At 46.4% G+C, this 26,078-nt stretch overlaps 1 protein-coding gene across 1 annotated transcript; it reads right to left on the bottom strand.

Moving 5' to 3' along the window:
* Positions 1-318: 318 nt before the first annotated feature.
* Positions 319-20,083, bottom strand: CD8B (CD8b molecule). The gene is made up of 6 exons (XM_027555493.1): positions 19,980-20,083; positions 16,095-16,451; positions 9,942-10,034; positions 6,496-6,585; positions 4,494-4,530; positions 319-1,051 (listed from the first exon to the last, which is right to left on the bottom strand). The coding sequence occupies exons 1-6, from the start codon at positions 20,020-20,022 to the stop codon at positions 1,039-1,041; spliced, it is 633 nt and encodes a 210-aa protein (XP_027411294.1). The 5' UTR covers positions 20,023-20,083; the 3' UTR covers positions 319-1,038.
* Between the last annotated feature and the right edge of the window lie 5,995 nt (positions 20,084-26,078).

Below are 26,078 nucleotides of genomic sequence, written 5' to 3'. Positions count from 1 at the left end.
AAGAACCCTCCTGCCAATGTAGGAGACGTAAGAGATGTGGATTCAATTCCAGCTTGGGAAGATCCTCTGGAGGAGGAAATGGCAACTCACTCCAGTATTCTTGCCTAGATAATCCCATGGACAGAGGAGCCTGGCAGGCTACAGTCCACAGGGTTGCAGAGTAGGACACAACTGCAGCAACTTAGCACGAACACATGAGGAGCTTGATGCAGAATGAAGCCATAGTCATTTTAACCTCATTAATTTCTTTTTAACTGAGCACCAACATCTTTGCCGCATAGATGAGCTTTTGTGCATTTACATCACAGGAGCCATCCGCATTTTTTACCCAAGACTTTATTGTTACAACAAAGACATTATCATAAAAGGAACAGTGAGCAAGAGAAGAAATATATAAACCATGGGAAGGCAGAAGTGAAAGCTGAAGAACTTCCTATTGGGAGATCAAAGGGCCTCCTGTCTCCCAGACCACAAGTTCCCAGGCCCAAAGGAGGTCCTCAGAAACTGAAGTGACGCTGAGAGCCAGATCAGCCCCTTGGAAGCCTCATTTCCAATCTGGGTCTGCTCTCAGGGGCCACCCTGTGGAAAGGGTTAGCCCCAGGAAGACTAAGGGGACCCATCCCATCACCATCCCATGAGAGATTCGGGTCTCAGTGTCATTGCCCTACCTGGGCAAAGAAATGTGGTGGCTGGACGGTCAACACAAAGTTCCCGGACCAACCCAGGCTGAGTTACAGGAGCCAGAAGTGGTGCACTGGGCGCCATTCTGGACTCAGTCGTCCAGAGCGCCTTGCAAGTAGCAGGAAGTGCCGTGGGGTTCTGAAGCCTTCTCTCTAAGATTGTCAGTGATCATGTAACAAGTAGATCCCATGCATGAGGCCCATAGAAAGAACTTGCAGTAGTTAAAAACAGGCAGCTTCTGCGGTTTCAGTGACATTTCCACGGCTGAGTGTGTCCATTCTCTCTCATTTTTCTGGATCTCGCTCATCACTGACCAATGTATTTTTGTAGCGGGACACCAGAAAACATATTCTCTGGTCACTTGTAAAACCTGAAAACAATGGGAAACGCGTGAAACCACTTATTTTCAGGCAAATGCTATTGAATTTCCTGATAAATAGCTCCTCAGGATGCAGGGCTCCAGTCCCAGTAAGTAGCCTAGGGCCAAGAGGTTTGTGTTAGAATGTTTTTAAGGCCCATCTTCGTCATTAAAGAAAAATTTTAAATGCCTGGAGAAGGAAATGGCAACCCATTCCAGTATTCTTGCCTGGGAAATCCCATGGACAGAGGAGCCTGGCAGGCTACAGTCCATAGGGTGGCAAAGAGTTGGACATAACTTACCAACTAACACTAACACTTTCACGCTCAGGATGGATTTTCTAGCTCCAAGTCACCTTCTGAGGAACTGCCTCACTTTGTACTGCTTTGGGTAAACATAAAGACTATTGTTTAAGACACACACCAAAAATTAAAATGCTTAAAAAAGTGCAGCCCTAAGAACTCTAGCTTTGAATAGTGTTACCTCTTGCGGTGCCTTCTAAGATAAGCGATTCACCTATGTGCATTAAGGGACCAGAGGAAGATGACCTGCTGACGGATGATTTTCTAAAGCCAGTTAGCAGGTGGGGAATATCTGCCCCAAACTGCAACCTGAATTTGTAACAGCTGCTCTTTGAGGCCCAAGGACTATTTCATCCACACCTGGATCATGAGAGTAAACCCAGAGGTGGTTTCCGAACTTCTTTTAGCCTCAGACCCTTTTGTTCAATGACATCTTACAGGTAAGTGTAACTATGGGCAATGGATGAGAGGAGAGCTGTTTGGAATGAAGAGGGTGAAGGGGCTTGGGTCCCCCCTAGGGCCACCCCCAGCCCCTTGCTCGCCTGACCTGATCCTCAGAACCCCTGGGTTTGCCACAGCATGAGGTCTGGCAACAGACTCCCCCTGAACTGGCATCAAATCACCAGGGGAACAAATTGAAACAAAGTGGTGGGAGGGAGGCAGAGTCACAGGCAGTACCCTGACGGGGAGACATTTTCCATAAAAGGTCACCGAAAGGAATATATGAATGAAACACACCGGAGGTCTAGGGTGAGACAAAAACTCTTAAGTTACTGTCTCCTAAATGTGGGGGCACCCCACTCCAGTACTCTTGCCTGGAAAATCCCATGGACGCAGGAGCCTGGTAGGCTGCAGTTCATGGGGTCGCTAAGGGTCAGACACGACTGAAGCGACTTCATTTTCACTTTTCACTTTCATGCACTGGAGAAGGAAATGGCAGCCCACTCCAGTGTTCTTGCCTGGAGAATCCCAGGGATGGCAGAGCCTGGTGGGCTGCCGTCTATGGGGTCGCACAGAGTTGGACACAACTGAAGCGACTTAGCAGCAGCAGCAGCAGCAAATGTGGGAGAGTTTCTAAATCTAGCACATGAAGTAAAAATTGCAGACCATCACAATGATCATCGAAGGACTTCTCTGGTAGTCCAGTGGTTAAGAATCTGCCTGCTGATACAGGGGAAAATGGGTTCGATCCCTGGTCCTGGAAGATTCCAGCTGCAAGGCAACTGAGCCTGTGCACCACAACTACTGAGCTCATACTCTAGAGCCCAGGAGCCCCAACTACTGAAGCCCACGTGCCCAGAGCTTGTGCTCTGAAGCTAGAGAAGCCACCACAATGAGAAGCCTGCACACCACAACTAAAGAAAGTCTGCTCACAGCAATAAAAACCCAGTACAGCTAAAAAAAAGAAAATTATCATCAAAAAATTATGAAATGTAGCTGGCATGTTTAAGCAACTGTATAATACAACATGTATAAATATACCCAAATACAATGTGTATGATAATGTAGAACATATAGTATAGTGAGTATATTTGAAAATTTATAATTTCAGAATATTTAAAAGTACATTGTAGTCTTCCCTGGTGGCTCAGTGGTTAAGAATTTGCCTGCCAATGCAGGAGACACAGGTTCAATCCCTGATCCAGGAAGATCCCTCTTGCCTTAGGGCAACTAAGCCCAGCGCGCCACAACTACTGAGCCTGTACTCTGGAGCCCAGGAGCTGCAACTACTGAAGGCCGAGAACCCTAGAGCCTGTGCTCCACAAGAGAAGCCACCGCAATGAGAAGCCCTGGCACCACAACTATAGAGTAGCCCCTGCTCACCTAACCTGGAAAAAAGCCTGTGTAGCAATGAAGACCCAGTATAGCCAAAAATAAGTAAATAAATAAAAATAAACATTTAAAAACTACTTTGTATGTTGCACATCTGAAACCATTATAATATTGTATGTCATTTATAATCAACAAGAAAACATTTTGTGTCTTGGTTGTTGGGCTCATAAAATCGTCTTTTGTAAGTAGCATGAGCTGGTGCTTGGACTCCAAGAATACAGGAGCTGAGCACTTGGAAGGTGTTTCCCCCGTAAGTCCTTACAATAGCCATGTGGTTGTTACTGCTGTCCCATTTTATAGATGAGGGATCAGAGGCTCAGAGAGGTGAAGTGACTTGCCTGCAGTCACAAGGATGGTGAGTAGCAGACAGAATTCAAACCAAGATCTGCTTGAATGGAGCCAAAGCTCTTGATCCTCAGTCTAGGGGCAGGAACTTTCTTTTTTTTTTCAAACACCTCTACATAGAGGGGAATGTAATTAATGAGATAGGTAGATGTGAAACTATCTGTTTTGAGGCAGAAAAATCAGTCCAAGGGCACAGCCCATGGCCAAATAGTGGTCCAGAAGCCCTTCAGTATGGAAGCAGCAAGCAGCCTTGGCTTCTGCTGGAGCTTACACAGTTCAGTGGGCCTAAAGAGCAAGCTTGTTGCCCCTGTGTCTGTGTAACTGAGCCGGTGGGTTTGCTGACTCCTGGGACCCAGGTGGGGTCAAGTCCAACACACAACACTAGCCAGGAAGGAATTCCACTGCCAGTGGGGGTCAACTGACTTGTCTTCAAGTTCCATTCTGCTCTCTACTGCCCCAAATGCTTTGAGCAGGTCTTGATCTGTAAAAATAACCCTCTTATGTCATGCAGGACCAAGTTTAATGAAATAACAGGGGGCAAAAGTTTGGGATATCCTTCTGGTTCTAACCAAGCAGGAGTTGACTGTTTATTCAATAACCTATAGTGGAAAAGAATCTGAAAAATAAAATATATATAACTGCATCACTTTGCTGTACACCTGAAACTAATCAGTTCAGTTCGGTCGCTAATGTAAATCAACCATATTGCAATTAGAAAAAAAAGAAAAGAGTTCACTGTTATCCTCAAAAAATCTAAGAGCTAAATCTTACCACACTTGACATAAACAACTAGCCAGTATTCCGTTTGCTTAGTTTCTCTCTCTGCCTGAACTCCATCACCGCATCTACTCATACAGTGTGTGAGTTTTTGAAGGTGGTGCCTGGCTGGGGCTCCTCAGATGCCTGTGAGCAGCCGCCAGGGGCTACACCCAGGGCTGCAGGCTGGGCACTTTTTCAAGACCTCAGCCACTTACTGTTTTAAGAGACGAAGCCGGGCTCTCCTCTGCAGGCCTGGAAGGAGAAAACAAAAGTGCTGGTTGACATGGGTTGTGAACTGCAGATACCAAGCCCCAGAGAGCAAGCAGAGTGATGAGAGGGACAGCCGACGCCTAGAACCACTTCTTTTGATTCCAGGCTCTGCTCCTCATGGGTTTTAACTCCTTTAATGCTAGAAGTTGAATTTTATTATCTCATTTTGCATATGGGGAAACTGATCTAGAGAGTGAGTGTGTAACTGAGTAACTTGCTTAAAATTCTGTAGCTAGTGAGGGATTGTTTGTGTGCCCTTGAATGCACCATCTTGCCCTTCACGGCAGGTCATGAAGGAGAGGCTGTACAGACAGGTGGTCTTAAACCAGAGCTTGTGGACTCTGGGGGTGTGCAAGATTTCCCCTTGGGATGTAAGAAGGAAATATGAGCATGTGTATTTTCATGTTTATCTCATCCTTTTTATTTCTGAAGAACATTTAATAATATACACAGTATTGAGTTGGCCAAAAAGTTCATTTGGGATTTCTGTAAGATGGTACAGAGAAATCTGAATGAACATTTTGTCTAATACAATATATTAAATAAATCCAGATAACATAAATGTTAATAATTTATTAAATATTTATAAGTATATATTAAATATATACATACATAATATTTTAAAAATACAGTTAGTTGCAGTTAGTATTTATAATTAAAAGATTTTTTTCACTGATGAGTTCATTGAGCAAAATGTTTGCAGACCCCTGAGCTCTAATGCTTCTTAGAATGAAATAAATGGATCCTTTTTTGGGTGGCAATTATATGCAAAAGTGTGCACACTATGCATTTCCCTGTAGAGGGGGTCGATAATTGTGATCATATGTTCAAAGGGGTCTGTGACTTATAAAAGAGCCACTGACCTAGTCTACGTTCCAGTGGGCCAACCCCTCTCATTTTATAGAAGCCCAGAGAGGGTGAGTGACTTGCACAAGCCCAGAGTGGCACCAGTGAGCAGAAGAGTCAGGAGTAGAGTCTGGGGCTCTGGGCTCTTGGCCAGCTGTGCTGGCCTTCCCTGAAACTACCCTGAAAGTGAAAGTGCTAGTTTCTCAGTCAAGTCTGACTCTTTGTGATCCCATGGACTGTAGCCCACCAGGTCCTTTGTCCATGGAATTCTCCAGACAAGAACACTGGAATGGGTTGCCATTCCCTTCTCCAGCGGATCTTCCCAACCCAGGGATCGAACCCAGGTCTGCTGCATTGCAGGCAGATTCTTTACCATCTGAACCACCAGCTCGCCTAGGGGCCCGTAGACGGAGGTGGTCCTACCCCTGAAGTGGCTGAGAACAGCAAACCATCTCTGAGTTTCCCAACAGCCTCAGGGGAGGATTTCTAGTTCTGGGGAGCGAAATGCAACCCCCAGTGTAATTTCCGTGCACTGTTTCCACCCCAACTGCTCCTGGGTGTTCCTGCTGACAGAGTACACGCCCTGGGGCAGGACTTTACAAAAACAAGCTGGGGAGGTAGGTAATATGGTTACCCTGGGTAGGGCCCCTGAGCCTCAGTGGGGCCAGGGCATCTGCCCAAGTCGCTAGATCAAGGGTTGAATTCAAATCCAGGTTTGTCTGACTCCAGAGATGGGGTGGTCTCTGACTCCTGCAGCTTGGTCTCAGGCCAAGAATCACTTCTCAGACTTATCATGGGTTTGGGGTTGGAGGAGCAAACTTCCCACCAGCTGCCACCTGCCTGTTCCCCTAGAGAAGAAAGGACCCTCGGGGACACATCCAGCAGCAAAAGGAGTCACCATGAAGACCCAGGCTTGCCAGGTGGCTCAGTGATAAAGAATCTACCTGGAGAAGGAAATGGCAACCTACTCCCGTATTCTTGCCTGGGAAATTCCATAGACAGAGGAGCCTGGCAGGCCAGTCCTTGGGGTTTCAAGAGTAGAACACGACTGAGCGACTGAGCAAACACATGTACATGGCGGCCCAAGAGGGAATAACTTACAGCGCAGGTGGATGGCCACACCCAAGGACACCAGAAGAATCAGGACACCGGCCGCCAGGAGGCCGAGGATGAGCGGGGCACAGGACAGACCTGGAAAACACATGCGTGTTGAATGAACATTTGAGACGTGCAGATAAACACAAAGAAGGAAAAATCCACAGGAAGCCCCACCCACCACTCAGAATACCACTTTTTTCCATGCTTCATTCTAGTCTTTTCTAGGCTCTTTAAACATATTGAAATCATTTCATATATAAAACTTCAGGAAAGTGAAAGTGAAGTCGCTCAGTCGTGTCCAACTCTTTTTGACCCCAAGGACTGTAGCCCACCAGGCTCCTCCATCCATGGAATTTTCCAGGCAAGAATACTGGAGTAGGTTGCCATTTCCTTCTCCAGGGGATCTTCCCGACCTAGGGATTGAACCTGGGTCTCCCACATTGCAGGCAGATGCTTTACCGTCTGAGCCACCAGGGAAGCCCAATCTTCAGGTCCCACATCCAAATTTTAACAGTTAATAAACTCAGTAGCTACTTTTGTTCAAAATGAGATAGACAATTTGCATGCCTGGTAATGGGATTTTTATTATTTATTAAAAAAAATTTTTAATTTTAGAAGAAATAGCTGAATGTATTTTCACGGTAGCTCCTTCACAGAAGTAACTACCATTGTTAATTTGCATATACACATATGTAATTTACATAGACACATCACATATAGTTTTTTTAAATTTATTTTTAATTGGAGATAGTTGCTTTACAGTGTTGTGGAGGCTTCTGCCATACATCAACATGAGTCAGTCATAGGTGTACATAGGTCCTCTCCTTCTGGAACCTCCCTCCCACCCCTCGAGGTTATGATAACCTAGGTTGATAACCAGGTTGAGCTCCTTGTGCTATGCAGCAATTTCCCATTACCTCACACTGGTCAGAATGGCCATCACCAAAAAGTCTACAATAAATGCTGGAGAGGGTGTGGAGCAAAGGGAACCCTCTTGCGCTGTTGGTGGGAACGTAAATTGATACAACCACTATGGAGAACAGGGTGGAGATTCCCTAAAAAACTAAAAATAAAACCACTATGACCCAGCAATCCCACTGCTGGACATATACCTTGAGAAAAGCATAATTGCAAAAGACACATGTACCCCAGTGTTCATTGTAGCACATATAGTTTTAAAAATACAGAGGCTTATACAGTACAAATTGTTCTGCAACCAGGCTTTTTTCTTAAACATGCCAGCATATTCTTTGTTCTAACAGCATGTCATCTGAAGTATGGCTGTACCATGGATTATTTAGCCATTAATGTACATTTTGTTTGTTTTTTGAATTTTACAAATAAGGTGGCAGAGAACATCCAGGTTTGTTTCTCCCTGTGCAGGAGCCTACCCAAGGCAGATACTGAAAATAAGAACAACTAACCATAGACTATATCCATTTTCAATAATAACAGATACTATAAAATGCCTTCCAAAAAGGCTTCACTGAGTTCCATTCCTAATCATCAGTCATGTACCCTGCCTACTCCTGACATTATCAGAGATTTTAACTTTTGCAGAGCAGTGGGTGAAAAATAATATTTCATTTCAATTTCCTACTTGCCAATTTCAGCCTATTTTCATGTATTGACCATGTATGATTTTTCTTCTATGGAAGAAGAAAAATTTGTCCTTCTGCTCATTTTGTAAATTATGTAAACAGCAGAGTTTATATCAAATATAAACTGATACCCCAAATCTTTCTCTGATACTCTTTCTTTCCCTGTGACTGGTCCTTGTGAGTAGCAAAGCAGGCAGAATCAGGACCCATGGGTGAAAAAGGCAAGGCTGCAGACTGACACCCAAGGTTGAAAAAGAAAGAGTTTTGGATGTCAGAGAAGGGGTAGAACGTTTACTGAAGATCTGTTATGTGTCAAGTACAGTACTAACTGCAAACTTCCATCTTGTGAGGAAGGAAGGAATTACTATCATTTTTATCTCTCATTTTACAGTTCAGAAAAAATAAGATTCAAAGAAGTTCAATTACCTGCCCAAGGTGATCTGGATAGTAAAAAGCAGGGCCTGGATACAGATTCAAATCTCCTGAGTTCTACAGTCCCTGCCAGTCCCATGGCTACAGCTTTAGGGCAGGAGAGGTGGTGGGGCAGGGCGGGGTGGGGAAGGGAGGAAGGAAATGGCATGGGCTGCTCTTGGGGAGGGAACCACCATCACCAAGGCTGGCTGGTGCCACGCGGAGAGGAAAGTTTGGTGAGAGGCCCTGGGAGGTCCTTTTCCGTTCTGAGATGTGAAGCTTCTATCTGCCTCCCTCTCATCTCCATGGGTTTCCTAACCTGGATGAACCTCAGAAATGTGATGCAAAGTGAAAGAAACCAGGCATGAAAGACCATATACCATATGACTCCATTCATACGAAATGTTTAGGAGAGATGAATCTATAGCAACAGAATGTAGATTAGCAGTTGTCAGGGGCTGGGAGGGGGACAGAGATTAACTATAAACAGGCACAAGGGATCTGAGAGTTTGATGGAAACGTTCTAAAACTAGTTCATGGTGACGGTTGCATTACTTGGTAAATTTATTAAAAATCACTAAGTCGTGCACTTAAAATGGGTGAATTTTATGACATGCAGATTATGCCGGGATAAAGTTTTAAGTAATGGAGGTGGGCATAAGCTGCAGGGATGTGGAAGGTAGAAAGACCCCTTTCTTCTGGGCAGAGAGGGGTCAGGGGAGGCCTCCTGAGCTATGACCTGAGCTAGAGACCTAGACACAGCTAAAGGTCCTGGGTGAAGTGAAATCACCTCCCCAAAATGTGACTCCAGGAAAGCTGCTGCTTGCCTGTGCACCACATCTAGAGAGTAGCCTCTGTTCACCACAACTAGAGAAAAGCCTGTGCAGCATGAAAACCCAGCACAGCCAAAAAAACAAATAACAACTTAACAACAACAGAAACAAAGAAAAATGCTGCTGGGAACATCATGTGCAAGTGTTGGGCAGATAGATCCTTCATTAGGGGCGCGGGTAGCTTAGTGGTAAAAAAATCCACCTGCCAACGCAGGAGATGTAAGTTTGATCCCCGGTTGGGGAAGATCCCCTGGAGAAGGAAACAGCAACCCACTCCAGTATTCTTGCCTGGGAAAGTCCATGGACAGAGGAGCCTGTTGGGCTATAGTTCATGGGGTTGCAGAGTCAGACACAACTTAGCGACTGAGCACTGAGTCCATTAAGTTTTGTCCTGTGACGATTTACGAGTGTGTCCCCCACTAGAATATGAGCGATTGGAAAACAGCACTGCTGTCGCACTCAGCTCTCCTTTAGACTCCAGCTCAGGGCTAGAGAAACAGGCTAGAGTCCACACTTGTGAAGAGTTTATGGAAGGAAGGGAGGGAGAAAGGGAGAACGAGTGTCGGCTGTGCTTCTGAGAATCCGGAGGAATGGGAGAACTCACGTTTCTGAGTCACCCGGGTTGGGACTTGATGGCACACTTTCTTTTTAGGGCTGGTCTTCTTGGTTGGCTGGGGAGAGGTAGGAAGAACATCAACTGCAAAAATAAGCAAGACACATGTCTTAGCCAGGTAAACCGCAGGTGGACTCAGAGACAAAACTTATAACTGCATGTCTGATACTCAGGTATTAAAATCCTTCTCAGTGTTCCCTCAGAGAAGGCAATGGCACCCCACTCCAGTACTCTTGCCCGGAAAATCCCATGGACGGAGGAGCCTGGTAGGCTGCAGTCTATGGGTCGCTGAGGGTCGGACATGACTGAGCGACTTCACTTTCACTTTTCACTTTCATGCATTGGAGAAGGAAATGGCAACCCACTCCAGTGTTCTTGCCTGGAGAATCCCAGGGTCGGGGGAGCCTGGTGGGCTGCCGTCTATGGGGTGGCACAGAGTCGGACACGACTGAAGTGACTTAGCAGCAGCAGCAGCAGTGTTCCCTAGGCTGTCATGGGCTTGAAGGTCACAGATCAATGGGATTTTTGATCTAGTAATTCTCAGATAGATCTGAGGGCTCAGAGATGGAGGTCAACTTGGTGTCTTGGAGAGAGGGGCTCTGGAGCCATCCAGATATGAAAAGAGCCCCAAGACCCCTGATCAACCATTGTGTGGACTGCAAGGAGATCAAACCAGTCAATCCTAAAGGAAAACAACCCTGAATATTCATTGGAAGGACTGATGCTGAAGCTGAAGCTCCAACACTTTGGCCACCTGATTTGAAGAGCTGACTCACTGGAAAAGACCCTGATGCTGGGTCAAAGGAGAAGGAGGCAGTGAGAATGTGATTAGAGAGCATCACCATCTCAATGTACATGAATTGAGCAAACTCCAGGAGACAGAGGACAGAGGAGCCTGGTGTGCTGTAGCCGTGGGGTTGCAAAGAGTCAGACACGACTTAGCAGCTGAACAACAGTAATGACTAGGGGCAAGTCCTATCGCTTCTTTGTGAGATGACCCCCATCTCCTTTCTAAGGTGGTTGTGAGAATGACAGGGAACAGTGAGCCCAGCAAAGTGAGTGGTATGGATGGCTTCACCTCGCTGAAGATCTTGAGCTACATCTGGAGTCCCCTAGCCCTTGGCACGACCAACCCCCGAGCCCTCCTCTTTGTGCGAATGGAAGAAGCTGGAAGAAAGGAAGTGGTGCCTTTTTCTGGACAATACCAAGCAGGTTGGGAGGTTGTGTAGGTTGAGATTTTCTTCCTCAGCCTCAGTGGTTAAGAATCTGTGCTTCCACGGCAGGGGGCACAGGTTCGATCTCTGGTCAGAGAACTGAGATCCCACATGTCCTGGTGCTCAACCAAAAAAAAAAAGCAAAAACCAAGCAAACATATGTTATCAGAGGGACCTTTAGACTAGTCTCAACCTTTAATTTCAAAGGTGAACACTAGTGATGTAAAGGACTGACCCCTACGAGGCCCCACAAAGGAAAGGGCCTGGCTGGGGTCCGCAAGTTCCTCTCCTGACTCCTGCTGGGTAACGCCTCTCTTTCATTCTAATCCACTGTCATATGACTGAAGTGGTGGGACAGGGCAGGCGGACAAGCCCACAGGGCAAAGGGAGACGCCCGAGGCTCAAGAATCCAACCCCCTGCCTCTGACAGCTGGGAAAAGACATTTCGCTGATTTTCTGCAAAATGGTAGGAGAGGGAATTGTGTGACATGTGAACTTGGACTCTGGAGTCAAGGGCTCTGGGAGGGGCAGCCAGTGTTTGATCCTTTGGGTCTGGCATCTTTCATATAAAATGTTGACTCTTTGGACCCTCACCACCCTGAGACATGGGCAGTAGAGAAATTGTGCCCCCTGTTCTGCATGATCTGGGGGGTTTCAAGAAGACCCAGCTAACCAGAATTGACCCTTACCAAGCTCCTACCTCATGCTAGCGGTTGTGCCAAGCACGTTAGCTTAAGCTTACGAACCAACAACTTTGGGGATGGGCACTAGTTTCTCCATTTTATCCCTAGAAGCCTTGGCTCAGAGGGTTGAAATAAGTTCAAGTTGCTTATTTGAACTTGCCCAAGTTCAAGAACCAATAAACAGCAGGGCCAGCATCTGAGCCGAAGAATGCCTATATTAGATTCTCGTGCCACACATTGCCTAAGGGGCAAATGTATTTTGACAAAAAGTTAAGCACGGGGACTTCCCTGGTGGTCCAGTGGTAAAGAATCTGCCCTGCAATGCAGGAATTGTGGGTTTGATCCCTGGTCAGGAAACTAAGATCCCACATGCCATGAGCAGCTAAGCCCACATGCTGCTAATACGGAGCCCGGGCTCTCTGGAGCCTGCCCCACAACTAGGGAGTCTGAGCACTGCATCAAAAGAGCCTGTGTAATGCAGCGAAGATCCCATGTGCAGCAACTAAGACCTGATGCAGCCAAACAAATAAATAAATAAATAAATTTTTAAAAGTTGAGCACCTCAGGTCATCAGGGTGTTGAAGGAAACAGTTGTAAAGGGGGAGAACGGCCTTAGCCTCATGTTCTGAAAGCCTGGGAGGAGCCCGGCCCTCAGCTGGGGTGTCTCAGCCTGGCCTTCCCTTAGCCCTTTTAGTCCTCACTGCTCCCGAACTGTTCATCTCCCTCCTTCCTACAGACTCCCCCTGGGGCAGTGGTGAGCCTGCAGGGGGCAGATCTACAGACCCCAGTGGCCTGGGGCTTTTAGGAGCTTTGTGGGGGAACTTGTTCTATTTTTTTGTTTTAAAATTTTTGGCCACACCACGCGGCATGTGGGCTCTCAGTTCCCTGACCAGGGGATTGAACCTACACCCCTGCCTTGGGAGCATGGAGTCCTAACCACTGGACCACCAGGGAAGTCCCATCTTTGGATTTTAATGTCTTCTTGCCCAGAGTCAGGAGTTCTTTATTATTCTTGAGTACCCACCCTCACCTTCCCAGGTGGCGCTAGTGGTAAAGAACTCACCTGCCAATACAGGAGACGTAAGATACGTGGGTCCGACCCCTGGGTCAGGAAGATCCCCAGGAGAAAGGCATGGCAACCCACTCCATATTCTTGCCTGAAGAATCCTCATGGAGAGGAGCCTGGCGGACTACAGTCCACAAGGTCGCAAAGAGTCGGACACGAATGAAGCGACTTAGCATGCATGCACCCAGTTCAAATCTCCCCACTTCTCTCCTCTTTGAAAGGGGCAGGACTTTTGAGTCCATGGTATCTTGAGGTGCCTGAAAAGAGCCTGTCTTCCCCCCCAACACTTTCTCTACCATCCAAGTGCATGGTAAGTTGATTTAGTCGTGTCCAACCCTATGAGACCCTATGAGACCCTATGAGACCCTAAGGACTGTAGGCTGCCAGGCTCCTTTGTCCATAGGGATTCTCCAGGCAAGAATACTGGAATGGATTGCTCTGCCCTCTTCCAAGGGATCTTCCCGACCCAGGGATCAATCCACATCCCTTATGTCTCCAGCATTGGCAGGCAGGTTCTTTACCACTAGCATCCAACAGTCCTCTTTAAACTGTCCTGAACTTCCAGCCAGAGGGTGAGCTCTTGCTCTGGAGTCCCCACACCCAGGGAGATGATACGGTTGGGAGCACGTGCTTTGGGGAGAGATTCCCATTCCCCGGGAGCCAGGCAGAATCAGGGGGTTGGGAAGATCAAAGCCAGGACTGGGCAGGTAGTGGAGGAGGTCGGGGGAACTTCTGAAAACCAGTTTTTCTTATTTCACCATCCACCTTTCTTAGCCCCTGAAATCTCTTGAGTGGAAAGTGTGAGGCTTATAGAGACAAAAACAATAAACCAAAACAAACCCCCAAACTCAGAAGAGCCTAATGTTCAATACAAGAATCAGTTAACACCCATCCCTCCAGGGATGCCTCAGCTTCTGGTGCGAGAGTTCTCCCCATCCTCCCCACCTCCTGATTTAAGACCTAGGGCAGGAAGGGACAGTTTGGGAGTTTGGGATGGACACATACACACTGATGTATTTAAAATGGATAACCAAAAAGGACCTACTGTGCAGCACAGACAACTCTGCTCAATGTTATGTGGCAGTCTGGATGGGAGGGGAGTTTGGGGGAGAATGGATACATGTCCATGTATGGCTGAAACCCTTTGCTCTTCACCTGAAACTATCACATTGGTCATTGGCTATACCCAATACAAAATAGAAAGTTAAAAAATAAAAAAGATCAGAGGCTGGTGACATGTGAAGAGGGCATCACTCTGGCTTGTGTCTTCGTAATTATGTTGCTATGTCTGCACCTCCCATGCCGAGTGGTCCAATTCGTGGGGGCCCCCTGTCACTCTCAATGCTCCAGCCTGAGAAGATCTCAGGTGAGAGGGAAGCAAGATAGTGGGAGGCCCGCTGGGGGTTGGCTTTGACTATGAGTTAATCTGGGGAGGGGGTTGAAGCCAGATGTTGGCCTTTGAGAATTCCTTTACACCTTTGATATTTTAAGCCTCACTGTCCCGCAAGGCAGCCACCTGCCACATGAGCTACAGAACACATTAACGTGGCCAGTCTGCCTCGAGATGTGCTGTGCATTTAAAACACACATTGAGCACTTAGTACGAAAAGAAAATGTAAAATATATCAGTAATTAATTGCATACTGATTTCATGCTGAAATAATAATATTGTCCATAAACTGGGTTAAACAAAATGTATTATTGAAATTAATTTCACTTGTGTCTTTTGACTTTTTTTGAATGTGGCTGCTTTCTAGAATATTTTTTTTTTTTTGCCAAGGTTTTTGGGATCCTAGTTCCCTGACCCAGGATTGAATCAGGGTCCTAGGCAGTGAAAGTGATGAGTCCTAATCACTGGACCATCAGGGAACTCCCTGCTGCTAAGTCACTTCAGTCGTGTCCGACTCTGTGCGACCCCATAGACGGCAGCCCACCAGGCTCCCCTGTCCCTGGGATTCTCCAGGCAAGAACACTGGAGTGGGTTGCCATTTCCTTCTCCAATGCATGAAAGTGAAAAGTGAAAGTGAAGTCACTCAGTCGTGTCCGACTCTTCGAGACCCCACGGATTGCAGCCCACCAGGCTCCTCCACCCATGGGATTTTCCAGGCAAGAGTACTGGAGTGGGGTGCCATTGCCTTCTCCACCGGGAACTCCCTAGAAAATTTTAAATTACATCTGTGGCTCAAAATATATTTCTACTGCACTTGCTGACTTAACTTCTGAGGAACTGCAGCTTCTAAGGGCCAGAGGGAATCAGGGAGGTCCTTAGCAGTCCCATGATACAGATGGGAAAACTGAGGCCTGGGGAGGGGAGTGACCTGCCCATGGGCACATGGTAAATTTGCAGCTGGGTCTGGGGTCTAACCTCCTTGCTCCCTGCAACTCTGGGCGTGGGTTCAAGCCACGGGCCCCTATGCCAAACGTGAATGCTCTTGTTGGGTATGTCCAGGCAGCAAGAATATTCTTTCCCTGTGGGCACACTGGGAGGGGACTTCTAACAGGTGTTGGGACACGGACCAATCCAGCCTCAGCCTCAGCCTCAGATGGGCCTAGAATGCCACCCTGTTACTGGAATAAGCAGCAATGCCCCAAAGCATCTCATTTCCAATGGGAATCAAACAGCACCTGCCTCCCAGTGTGGTCAATAGCATGAAATGAAATAACTACATACAGCCTTTGCACCAGCTTGGCTCACTATTAACAGTAGTGTTTTAGAGAACGAGGCTTATGGTTGCCAGGGGAAAGGATGGGAGGGAAGGATAGCTAAGGGGAGTTTAGGATGGACACCCACTGCTATATTTAAAGTGGATGAACAACAAGGACCGACTGTACAGCACTAGCAACTCTGCTCAGTGCTCTGCGGTAGCCTGGATTGGAGGGCAGCTCAGGGGAGAATGGATACATACATATGTATAGCTGAGTCCCTTCACTGTTCACCTGAAACTATCACAATATTGTTTGTTAATCGGCTATACTCCAATACAAAATAAAAAGTTTCAAATACAGCTTTCAGTCATTTAAAAAAAAAAAAAAAAAAGACCAGTAGTGCTGTTGCTCCTGGAAGTCAACCCCTCCCTCCGAGTAGGGCTCACTGAGAATGGGAGCCGTCCCAGGACATGGCACGCACTCAGCACCCAGTACGTACTCAGTGCTCATCTGCAGCACTGAGCCGGATTCTTACCCACACTCAGCTGAGTTCCCGTCCCAAAGATCAGGTTGGGTATCCCAATGATCATGCAGAAGTAGACACCACTGTCGGCAGGCTTCACATTTTGGAGCGTGAGCACATTCTGGGGGGGATTTCCATGCACAGTCAACTTCTCCGAGTCCACCTCCTTGCCATACACAGTCTTTTTGGACTCCCAGTAGGCCAGAAACTCATAGTGACTGTTAGCGCTCAGGGCCTGGCGCAGCCGCAGCCAGTAGATGCGTGTGTTAGAAGGTGAGGTTTGGGTTTTACAGGACAGCGTCACCATCTGGTTGGTCTGAACCATCAAGAATGCAGGGGTCTGCACGAGGGCCAAGCTGCCGTGCAGAGCTATAAGAAGCAGAAAGAGCAGAGACCATCAGCACCTTTTCTTGGCAGGGGTTGTGGGGTCCCAGAGTCAAACATGAGAGGAGAAGTGATGAGAGAGCCTGCCTGGTTGCAGGGCCCAGGGGCTGTGTGAAATACGGCTGGCAGTTCCAGGACTGAGAGCACCCCACCCACCAGGGTGATCATCCATCAGGCAGGTGTTCATGATGCCAGCCTGACAAAGGGGACAGGGGAAAAGTGCCACTTGTTGACTGCATGCTTCTATGCCTGGCTCTTGGCATAAATTACCCCCATCAAGCTTCAGACTTACTTTAGGATTTTTATCCCCACATGAGGAACTGAGGCCTGAAATGCCTTCTTCAAAGTCCTGCTTACAGCTAATAAGTGACCCAGGAGTCAAAGTCAAGGATGCAGTCTGAAGTCAAAGCTGGTTGCCTTCCAACTTGTTCTGTGGCCACTCTATGAAGACTTTCAAAAGGTTCCGGGTGGCCTAAGGAAACCCAGGTCAAGCTCAGAGAGGAGCTCAGAATTACTGGCCAAACACCTGGCTGCTCTAGTCAACCTATAAGAAGACCAGTCACTGTTTCCAGACAGTGACAACAACCAGCAAGGGGAACTCACTGTCCCCCACAGACACAATCCCAGCCCATTACTCCCCAAGCCAGTAACTGGTCTCTGCATCCCCATTCCCAAGTGGAGGGACAGACACCCCAGAAGAGGTGCTGGGAGTTCACTTCAGTCTCAAATGGGAAGCCCCTGCAGGTAGGGCCTTGATCAGGACGCCCAGAGCTGAACTCACAGACCTGGCCTTGAACCCTGCCTGTGCCCCACACCAGTTGTGGCATCTCTGGCAAGCTGTGGACCCTGTCTCCTTCCTGGAAAAGGAGGGCGGTTTGATGCTGCTGTCTTGCCTACCTCCCAGGCTTGTTGTTGCTGTTTAGTGTTGTTGACTGTCTGACTTCTTTTGTGACCCCATGGACTGTAGTCCGCCAGGCTCCTCTGACCATGGGATTCTCCAGGCAGGAATACTGTACTAGCTTGCCACTTCCTTCTCCAGGGAATCTTCCCGACCCAGGGATCGAACAGGGGTCTCCTCCATTGGCAGGCAGATTCTTTACCACTGAGCTACCTCCAAGACTCAGAATGTCCAAAAAAGCACTGCAAACTGAACCTCACTGTACTCGGGTAAATCATCGTCTATGTGACACCTCTCAGCAGTTGCTACTGGAGGCAAATGAAATCTTAAGGAGAAAATTAGAAGGGGTCCTTCATGACCAAGTCCACCAAACGGAACCTGACTTGGTAAAGCTTTCATTTTAGCTGTGGGGCAGAGAAGACTCTGCAGACCAGGACCTAGATCTGGGAGCACTGAGGCCCAGAGAAGATATAGGCCTGGATGGGCAGAGGATGTTTGTGTGTGCATGTGTGTGTGTGTGTGTGTGTGTGTGTGTGTGTGTGTACCCAAGCCTTTCTGAACCCACATTCATTAGAAAAGACCCTGATGCTGGGAGAGATTGAGGACAGAAGGAGAAGAGGATGACAGAGGATGAGATAGTTGGATGGCATCACCGATCCAATGGACATGAACTTGTGCAAACTCCGGGAGATGGTGCGGGACTGACTGCGAGGCCTGGTATGCTGCAGTCCATGGGGTCACAAAGAGTGGGACATGACTTGGTGACTGAACAACAACAAGCCCACATTCATAATCCTACTTGGGGCTCAGGCTCCTTGGCCTTGACCTTCTCTAACACTGAAGAAGCAAACTTCCGGACTCCCATCACAGATCACTCAGCCTTTACTCCCACTGAGAATGAAAAGATACCTGGGGCCCAAGTGGCTATTGAGCCTTCTCTCCTCTCCCTGAAAACCACGCTGCTTTTTTAGCAGAGTAGAGAGTCTTCATTGTTGGGGGTCATTGACCTCCAGGGGAAGACAATAAGAACCGGATAGGGATTTCCCCGGCATCCAGGGATTAAGACTCCACCCTTCCACCGCAGGGGACACAACTTGAATCCCAGTTGGGGAACTAAGATCCCGGATGCTGTGTGGTGCAGCCAAAAGTAAATAAATTTTAAAAAAGAACTGATAATGCCAATATTTATCAAACTGTGCTGAACATGATTTATGCATTATCTCATTTATTCCTCTCCAAATTTTTCGGGAGGAAATAACACCTATTTTACACATGAGGAAACAGAGGCTCAAGGAGGTTAAGGACCTACTTAAGGTCATAAGGCTTCTATGTGATAGATTCAGATTTAAACCCAGGTCTGGGACCCCAGAACCTAAGCTTTGTGCCACTCTCTGAAATGAGGAAACCTGTGATCCTCTCTAGGATCCCAGTCATGAGCTCATGTGCACATAGTAGGGCCGAGAATACACAGACTCCCCAGGCCCTTCTAAGAAAGCCCCAGTGGGACCCCTCCAGAGACAGACAGTTCAGAGGGGCTTTGGGGTCTTTGTGTAGATCCTTGCCTTCGTCCTGACTCGAAGACTTCCTGGCCCAGACACACCCTGGTTTCTCTCGTGCCCACTTGCTTTTCAGCCCCTGGAGACGGAACCCCTGGCTGTGGGTGAATCCTGTGTGTGCTCCGGTCCCAGGGCCAGGCCTTGCCATACGCATGGTCTCATTTGATTCATTTCATCGTCTCAGTCACCTGGTGGTCCCACTCAGAGGGACCTGCTCTTTCTAGAATGATCCGCAGTAACTCTAGTCGCTTTGAATGGCCTAGACTAGCTTCTGCTAGAGACACCATTGAGGTCACTAGGTCACAGCCAGGCTGGCAGGCCGTGTCACCTTGGCAGGAAGACCAGTTTGGGAATTTTTGGATTAGAGAGCAAATCAACCACAAGTTAGTGGGCAGTTTGGAGTGGGGAGGGATTTCTTCTACAAGACAGACTGACTGGGCTGGCCAGAGGGACAGACTCCCTCCTCGGTTCTTGTTCCAACATTCCAACTCCATTGCTGCCTGTTCTGGAAGCTACACTGCCCACAATACCCACCCCAGGGAATATTCAGGAACCAAGTCACCCTGAGGGGGGACCCTGCCACACCTGTCTGAAAACTGGCAACAGCCTAGTATTTGGCGAACTGTCCTACAAATACTTCCCTGGAAGTAATCATAATGTGTCTATGGAACCCTGGGCCAAGAGATGGGCACCAAAGCCAGAACTGGAGCCCTGGCATATGTCCTTCCTCTCTGGACCTCCCCATCTCTCTTTTCTTCTTTTTCATCTACTTCAACTCTCCCTTTTCTCTTCCGGTCTCTGTTTTCCTAGGTTCAGGCTTTGGGGGCAGAGGTGGCCTCAGTGCAGAGGCTCCGGGGACTCCTGGGGGTAGTGGGGTCCCTGGGAGGTTTTCCATCCCCAGGGACCGAGGCTGCCTCCCGGATGCCCCCGCAGATCCGGGGTCTGGGTACGGCATCTTGCGGGGACAGCTTTCCCTAAACTTCACGCCTCAGGCTCTTCCCGGGCCCAGCGCAGAGCCCTCGCATCCAGCCCCGCGCCCCCAGGGTCTCCCCGCCTTACCTGCCAGCTGCGCGGCGAGGAGGAGCCACAGCCGCGCCTGCATCTTGGCGTGCCCCGGACACCCGGTCCCGGAGGAGCTCGGCTGAGAAGGTCCGGGCGGGGCAGTTGGGGGCGGGGTGGGGGTGGAGGAGGGAGCGGGGAGCAGGGAGGGAGGGCCCTGGCCGGGGAGAGGGCGGGAGTCTGGTGTGAGGAAGGGGAGGTCTCCGCCCTCATCCTCCCCGCATTTCAAAGGTCTTGGCTGCGTTTCCAGTAGGGAGGCTCTGCCGCTGTCCCGCGCCAAGTGATCCGCGCGTGTGGGATCGCCTTCTGCCCTGGGAGGCTAGAACAGGGTCATGACTCCATGTGACTCCAGATGAAGCAGCTGAGGCTCAGAGAAGTCAGGGTGCTCAGGAGGGTCCCTCGAGAGTGCTGATGGAGCATGACCCTAACTCCGGTCACTTCCTTCCTTTTTGAGTCGTTACTTAACCCAGAGAGCCTTCTGGGTGCCCCTGGGCCAGCGGGCCCGGAGTAACCAAGACCCAGGCCCTGCCCTCAAGAGCACACACTTGAGAGGGTGAAAGAAAGCTAACTAACAGTGACACAGAGTCTGATGCTGAGAAAGGTGAGCTGGGGCGCCGGGCTGGGCCAGGGGCGCATCCAGACCTTGACCTTCAGAGTCCGGAAGAGCTGAGAAAATTATCACGCTCTCTCTACCTTCCTCACACGTGTAATTCCTGTTAAAATAACACTGAAATGGGAAGTTAGCAGCTGATCAACAAAGCTTCCCTGGTGGCCCAGGTTCGATCCCTGGGTCAGGAAGATACCCTGGAGAAGAAAATGGCAACCCACTTCATTATTCTTGCTAGGGAAATCCCATGGACAGAGGAACTTGGTGGGCTATAGTCTATGGGATTGCAAGAGTCAAACACAATTTAGTGACTAAACCACCACCGCTATACCTAGGATTATAATTGTTATGTTATGCAGTAATTCTGTATTTAACTTTTTGAGGAGTTTTTACAGCTATTTTTATAGCAGCTATGCCATTTTACATTTCTACTAACAATGTATGAGGGTTCCAGTTTCCCCACATCCTCACAAACACCTGTTACTTTCTATTCTTTTTTTTTTTTTTTTTTAATATATCCATTCTAGTGGCTGTGAGGTAGCATCTTATTGTGGTTTTGATTTGCATTTTCTTAATGACTAATGATGTTAGATATCTTTTCATATGCTTCTTGGCCATTTGTATTTCTTATTTGTATGTCTATTCAAATCCTTTGCCCATTTAAAAGTTTAGGTTTTCTTTTTGTTGTTGAATTTTAAGAGCTCTTTATATACTCTGGATACTAGACTCTTCTCTGATGTATGATTTGCAACTATTACCTCCCATACTGCTAGTTGTCTTTTCCCTTAGTTAATAAGTTAATGCACAAAAGTTTCAAATTTTGATGAAGTCCAATATTTCTATTTTTCTTTTGGTCTTGTATTTGGAATCAGTTGCTGAATACAAGATCATGAAGATTTACCCTGAAATTTTCTTCTAAGAATTTTATAGTTTTAGCTCTTATAATTCAGTTATTGATCCATTTTGAGTTCACGTTTATATACAGTGTGAGGTAGGGGTCTAACTTGATTTTTTTGCAAGTGGATATCTAGTTGTTATGGTGTTATTTGTTGAAAAGACTATTCTTCCCCCATTGAATAATCTTAGTATGCTAGTTGAAAATCAGTTGACCAAAGGTATGGGATTATTTCTAGACTCTCAGTTTTGTCGCATTGATGTATATATCTACCATTATGCCAGTAACACATCGTTTTGATTACTGTAGTGTAATGGCCAATTTTATGTCAACTTGACCAGACCACAGATACCCAGATACCTGATTAAATGTTACTTCTGGGTGTGTCTGTGAAACTGTTTCTGGAAGAGAGTAGCTTGTGAATTAGTGGGCTGAGTAAAGTAGATGGTCCAACCTAGTGTGAGTGAGTAGCATCCAATGTGTCGAAAGGCTGAGTAGAACAAAAAGGTGGAGGGAAGATGGATTTGCCCTCTTTCTGCTTGTCCATCTGTGCTGAACATTGATCTTTTCTTGCCTTTAACACTCCTGGTTCTCAGGCCTTTGGACTAGAACTGAAATCTACACCATTGGCCTTCTGGCTCTCAGACCTTTCTTTAAACAACAAAACCCAATACATGTAGTTGTGTAGTAAGTTTTAAAATGGAGACATGTGAGTTGCCCAGCACTGTTCTTTTTAAATATTTGGGACCCCTTATATTTCCACATGAATTTAAGAATCAGCCTTTCCCTTTCTGCCAAAAAAAAAAAAAAAAGATATTGAAATTTTAATTGGATTTGCCTTGAATTTGTAGATTGCTTTGGGTAGAATTGCCATTTAAACAATATTACGTTTTCCATTCCATGAATAAAGAACGTTTTTTCATTTATTAAGGTTTTCTTTATTTTCCTTTAGCATTTTATTTTTTATTTCAGTGTACAAGTGCTTCACTCTTTTGGTTAAATTTATTTTTTGGTATTTTATTTTTTTAGGTGCTATTGTAAGTTGAATTATTTTCTTCATTTCCTTTTTAGATTGCTCATTGTTGGTGTATAGAAACACGACTGATTTTTGTGTGTTGATCTTGTACCCTACAACTTTGCTTAATGTTTATTAGCTGGAATAGTTTTTTTGTGTGTGTATTCTTGGAGACTTTCTACATAAAGGATCATGCTGTATGAGAACAGAGATAGTTTTCCTTTTCAGTTTGGGTGTCTTTTATTTATTTTTCTTATCTAATTGTGCTGGTAAAACTACCGGTATAATATTGAATAGCAATGGATGAAAGCAGATAACCTTGTTTCATTTTTGATCTTAGGAGAAAGCTTTCAGACTTTCATCATTGAGTATAATGTTGGCTATGGTTTTGCCATATACGTGTTGATGAAGTTCCCATATATTGCTAGTTTTCTGAGTGTTCTTACCATCAAAGGGTATCAAATTTTGTCAAATGCTTTTTCTGTTTTCATTGAGATGATCATGTGGCTCTTTTTTCCTTTGTCCTATTAATGTGGTGTACTACATAGATTAATTTTCTTATGTTGAACCCTGCATTTCTAGGATAAATACCACTTGGTCATGATGTGTAATCTTTTTAATATGTAGTTGGGTTTGTTGTTGTTTAGTCGCTAAGTCAGGTCCTAGTCTTTTGCAGCCCCATGGACTATAGCCCGCCTGACTCCTCTGTCCGTGGAATTCTCCAGGCAAGAATACTGGAGTGGGTTGCCATTTCCTTCTCCAGGGGATCTTTCTGACCCAAGGATCAAAACTGTGTCTGCATTAGAAGGCAGATTCTTTACTGCTGAGCCACCTGAGAAGCCTGGGTTTAGCTTGCTAAGATTTTGTCAAGAATTTCTGCATCTATGTTCATAAGGGACATTTGTCTCTAGTGTGAGCTTTGTGCTAGTTCAACCACTGAGCTGCTTTGGCTTGTGAATGCTTTTAGAACTGAAGCCATTCCTGTGCTGTAGTCAATGCGGCAAAGGTATTAATGACTGTGAATCATCAAAGCTGAGCCACATTTCCAGTTTTACTCTCCAGCCTCTGCAGGCTGTGCTAACCTAGAAAAGCTTTCTTGCCCTCATGCCTTCCATTCAGCAAACAAGTAGTTTTCTCAATCGTATGCTGGAAATGATGTACAATTTCATCCTGGGGGATGATGATGTAGACTCCTGAGCTTTCTAGTCAAGAACTTTCAAGTTAAGGAGCTCTAGATGATGCGAAATACATCTGAAACAGCTCAGTGGTTATTGCCTCCTGATGAAGCAAAACTAGCGTGGATCCTCCTAGAAAGCCCTCACCATTCAGCCTAAATCTTTTCCCAGGGACTTCCTTGGTGGTCCAATGGCTAAGACTCCACACGCCCAATGCAGGGGACCTGGGTTCCATCCTTGGTCAAGGAACTAGATCCCACATGCCAAAATTAAAATATGGTGCCATCAAATAAGTAAAATATATTAAAAAAAGTAAAACGTTTCCCAACCTCCAGACACAGTTTAGATATAACTAACTATTCATAAATTCTTCCCAGATTGCCAGTTATTCCTTATTTGAATCTTAATCTTATCTCATACCGCAACATGTCAGCCTGTAAACTCTACAAGGTGTGGTTTAGGCTGGTGTTTCCCAACCATTTGTTATTCACCTCTCACTTTTATTTTTCCAGATTACGTCTTCCAGGGTTGAATTTTCTTTAAATTGACTTTTGTGTGTGTGTGTTTCCTTTATATTAAATTGACTTTTAAAAGAAAAGTTTGAGTAAATTTTTATATTTTCAAATTTTTCTTGGAATATAGTGGATTTATAATGCTGTGTTAGTTCCAGCTGTACTGAAAAGTGTATCAGTTATACATGTTTGTGTGCTCACTCAGTCATGTCCGACTCTTTGTGACCCTAAGGACTATAGCCCACCAGGCTCTGTTATCCATGGGATTCTCCAGGCAAGAATACTGGAGTGGGTTGCCATTTTCTCCTCCAGGGGATCTTCCTGACCCAGGGATTGAACCCACATCTCTTGTGTCTCCTACATTGGCAGATGGATTCTTTACCACCAGTGCCAACTGGGAAGCCCATACATATATATATATATATATATCCACTCTTTTTTAGATTCTTTTTCTATATAGGTCATTTCAAAGTATTGGGAAGAGTTCCCTGTGCAGTACAGTAGTTTCTTATTAGTATCTATTTATGTATAGTCCTGTGTATATGTCAATCCCAGTCTCCCAGTTTATCCCCCCCCTGCTTTCCACACTGGTAACCATAACATTGTTTCCTACATCTGTGACTCTATTTCTTAAATTTATTAAAAAAAAATTCTACTAACAAGTACAATAAATGGAAGGTAACTGCTACATATACCATACAAACAAAAGCTGAAGTAAGCAGGGAGGTTAACAGCCCTGGAGAGAGGTGTAAAGACACACCAGCACTGAACGCAGTCTTTCTCCTTGCTGAGCAAAAGGAGAGGACGAGAACTAAACAGTGAACCACCTTCTCCCTGGGTCACTTAATGTAGTTTGAGGCTGTGTTCGTGCATCCCTTAAGGTAACATTTGGAAGCAAGTGTGGAAAGAGCACTGGGTTGGGTCTCACAGAACCTAGGTTGGAATCAATACTAGGATCTTCCACCCCATGAGGTCTTGATTTCCTCCTCTGATAAGTGGAGGTTGAGATACCAGCCTTGGGGATTTACCTGGTGGCCCACTGGTTAAGAATCCACCTTGCAATGCAGGAGACGTGTGTTTGATCCCTGGTTGGGGAACGAAGAACCCACATGCTGTGGAGCAATGCAGCTAAGCCTATACAGTACAGCACTACAACATGAGAGACCATATGCGGCACAGAAAGATCCTGAATGACACAACCAAGACATGATGCAGTTAAATAAATAACTAAATATTTTAAAAGACATCAAATTGTACACTTTAAATATGTACATGTCAATTACAGCACAACAAAATTGTTCAAACATATTCAACTTATTAAAAAAAAAAAAAAAACCAACCTTACATGTCTCATTGGGTTGTCTTTAGGGACAAAGGAAATCAGAGACTTGATTTTTAATTGTTTGTTCAATTGAACTCGGAGGCTAAGTCAGGCATTCTCAGAGGGAACAGAAACCTCTGGGAGGGGGCATGTCCTGTAGACATAAGATTGATTCAGTGTTTCGGGTAGGGAGAAGGAGCTACTGGCATTTGTGTGTTGTGCATGCATGCTCAGTCATGTCTCTTTGTGACCTTATGGACTGTGGTCCGACAGGGTCCTCTGTCCATGGGATTCTCCAGGCAAGAATACTGGAGAGGGTTGCCATACCCTTCTCTAGGGGATTTTCCTGACCCAAGGTTCAAACCCATTTCTCTTGAGTCTCCTGCATTGGCAGTTGGATTCTTTGCCACTGTGCCACGTGGGAAGCCTACTGGTTTTAAGCAGTTGGAAACGAAGGATACCACATGTTCTTCCCTGATAGCTCAGTTGGTAAAGAATCCACCTGCAATGCAGGAGACCCTTGTTCCATTCCTGGGTCGGGAAGATCTGCTGGAGAAGGGATAGGCTACCCACT

The sequence above is a fragment of the Bos indicus x Bos taurus genome, chromosome 11 (genome assembly GCF_003369695.1).
Source record: "Bos indicus x Bos taurus breed Angus x Brahman F1 hybrid chromosome 11, Bos_hybrid_MaternalHap_v2.0, whole genome shotgun sequence".
NCBI lineage: Eukaryota > Metazoa > Chordata > Mammalia > Artiodactyla > Bovidae > Bos > Bos indicus x Bos taurus.
Note: the sequence above shows the minus strand (reverse complement) of the source record. Positions and strands in the feature narration are given on the sequence as shown.

What these genes read in the sequence shown, in the direction of transcription:
- CD8B (XM_027555493.1), bottom strand. Translation starts at nt 20,022, where the DNA reads ATGCAGGCGCGGCTGTGGCTCCTCCTCGCCGCGCAGCTGGCAG. An exon ending in CCTCGCCGCGCAGCTGGCAG is followed by an intron (nt 16,452 to 19,979) that starts GTAAGGCGGGGA and finishes TGCTTCTTATAG; the next exon opens with CTCTGCACGGCAGCTTGGCC. An exon ending in TGTGGCCATCCACCTGCGCT is followed by an intron (nt 4,531 to 6,495) that starts GTAAGTTATTCC and finishes TTCTCCTTCCAG; the next exon opens with GCCTGCAGAGGAGAGCCCGG.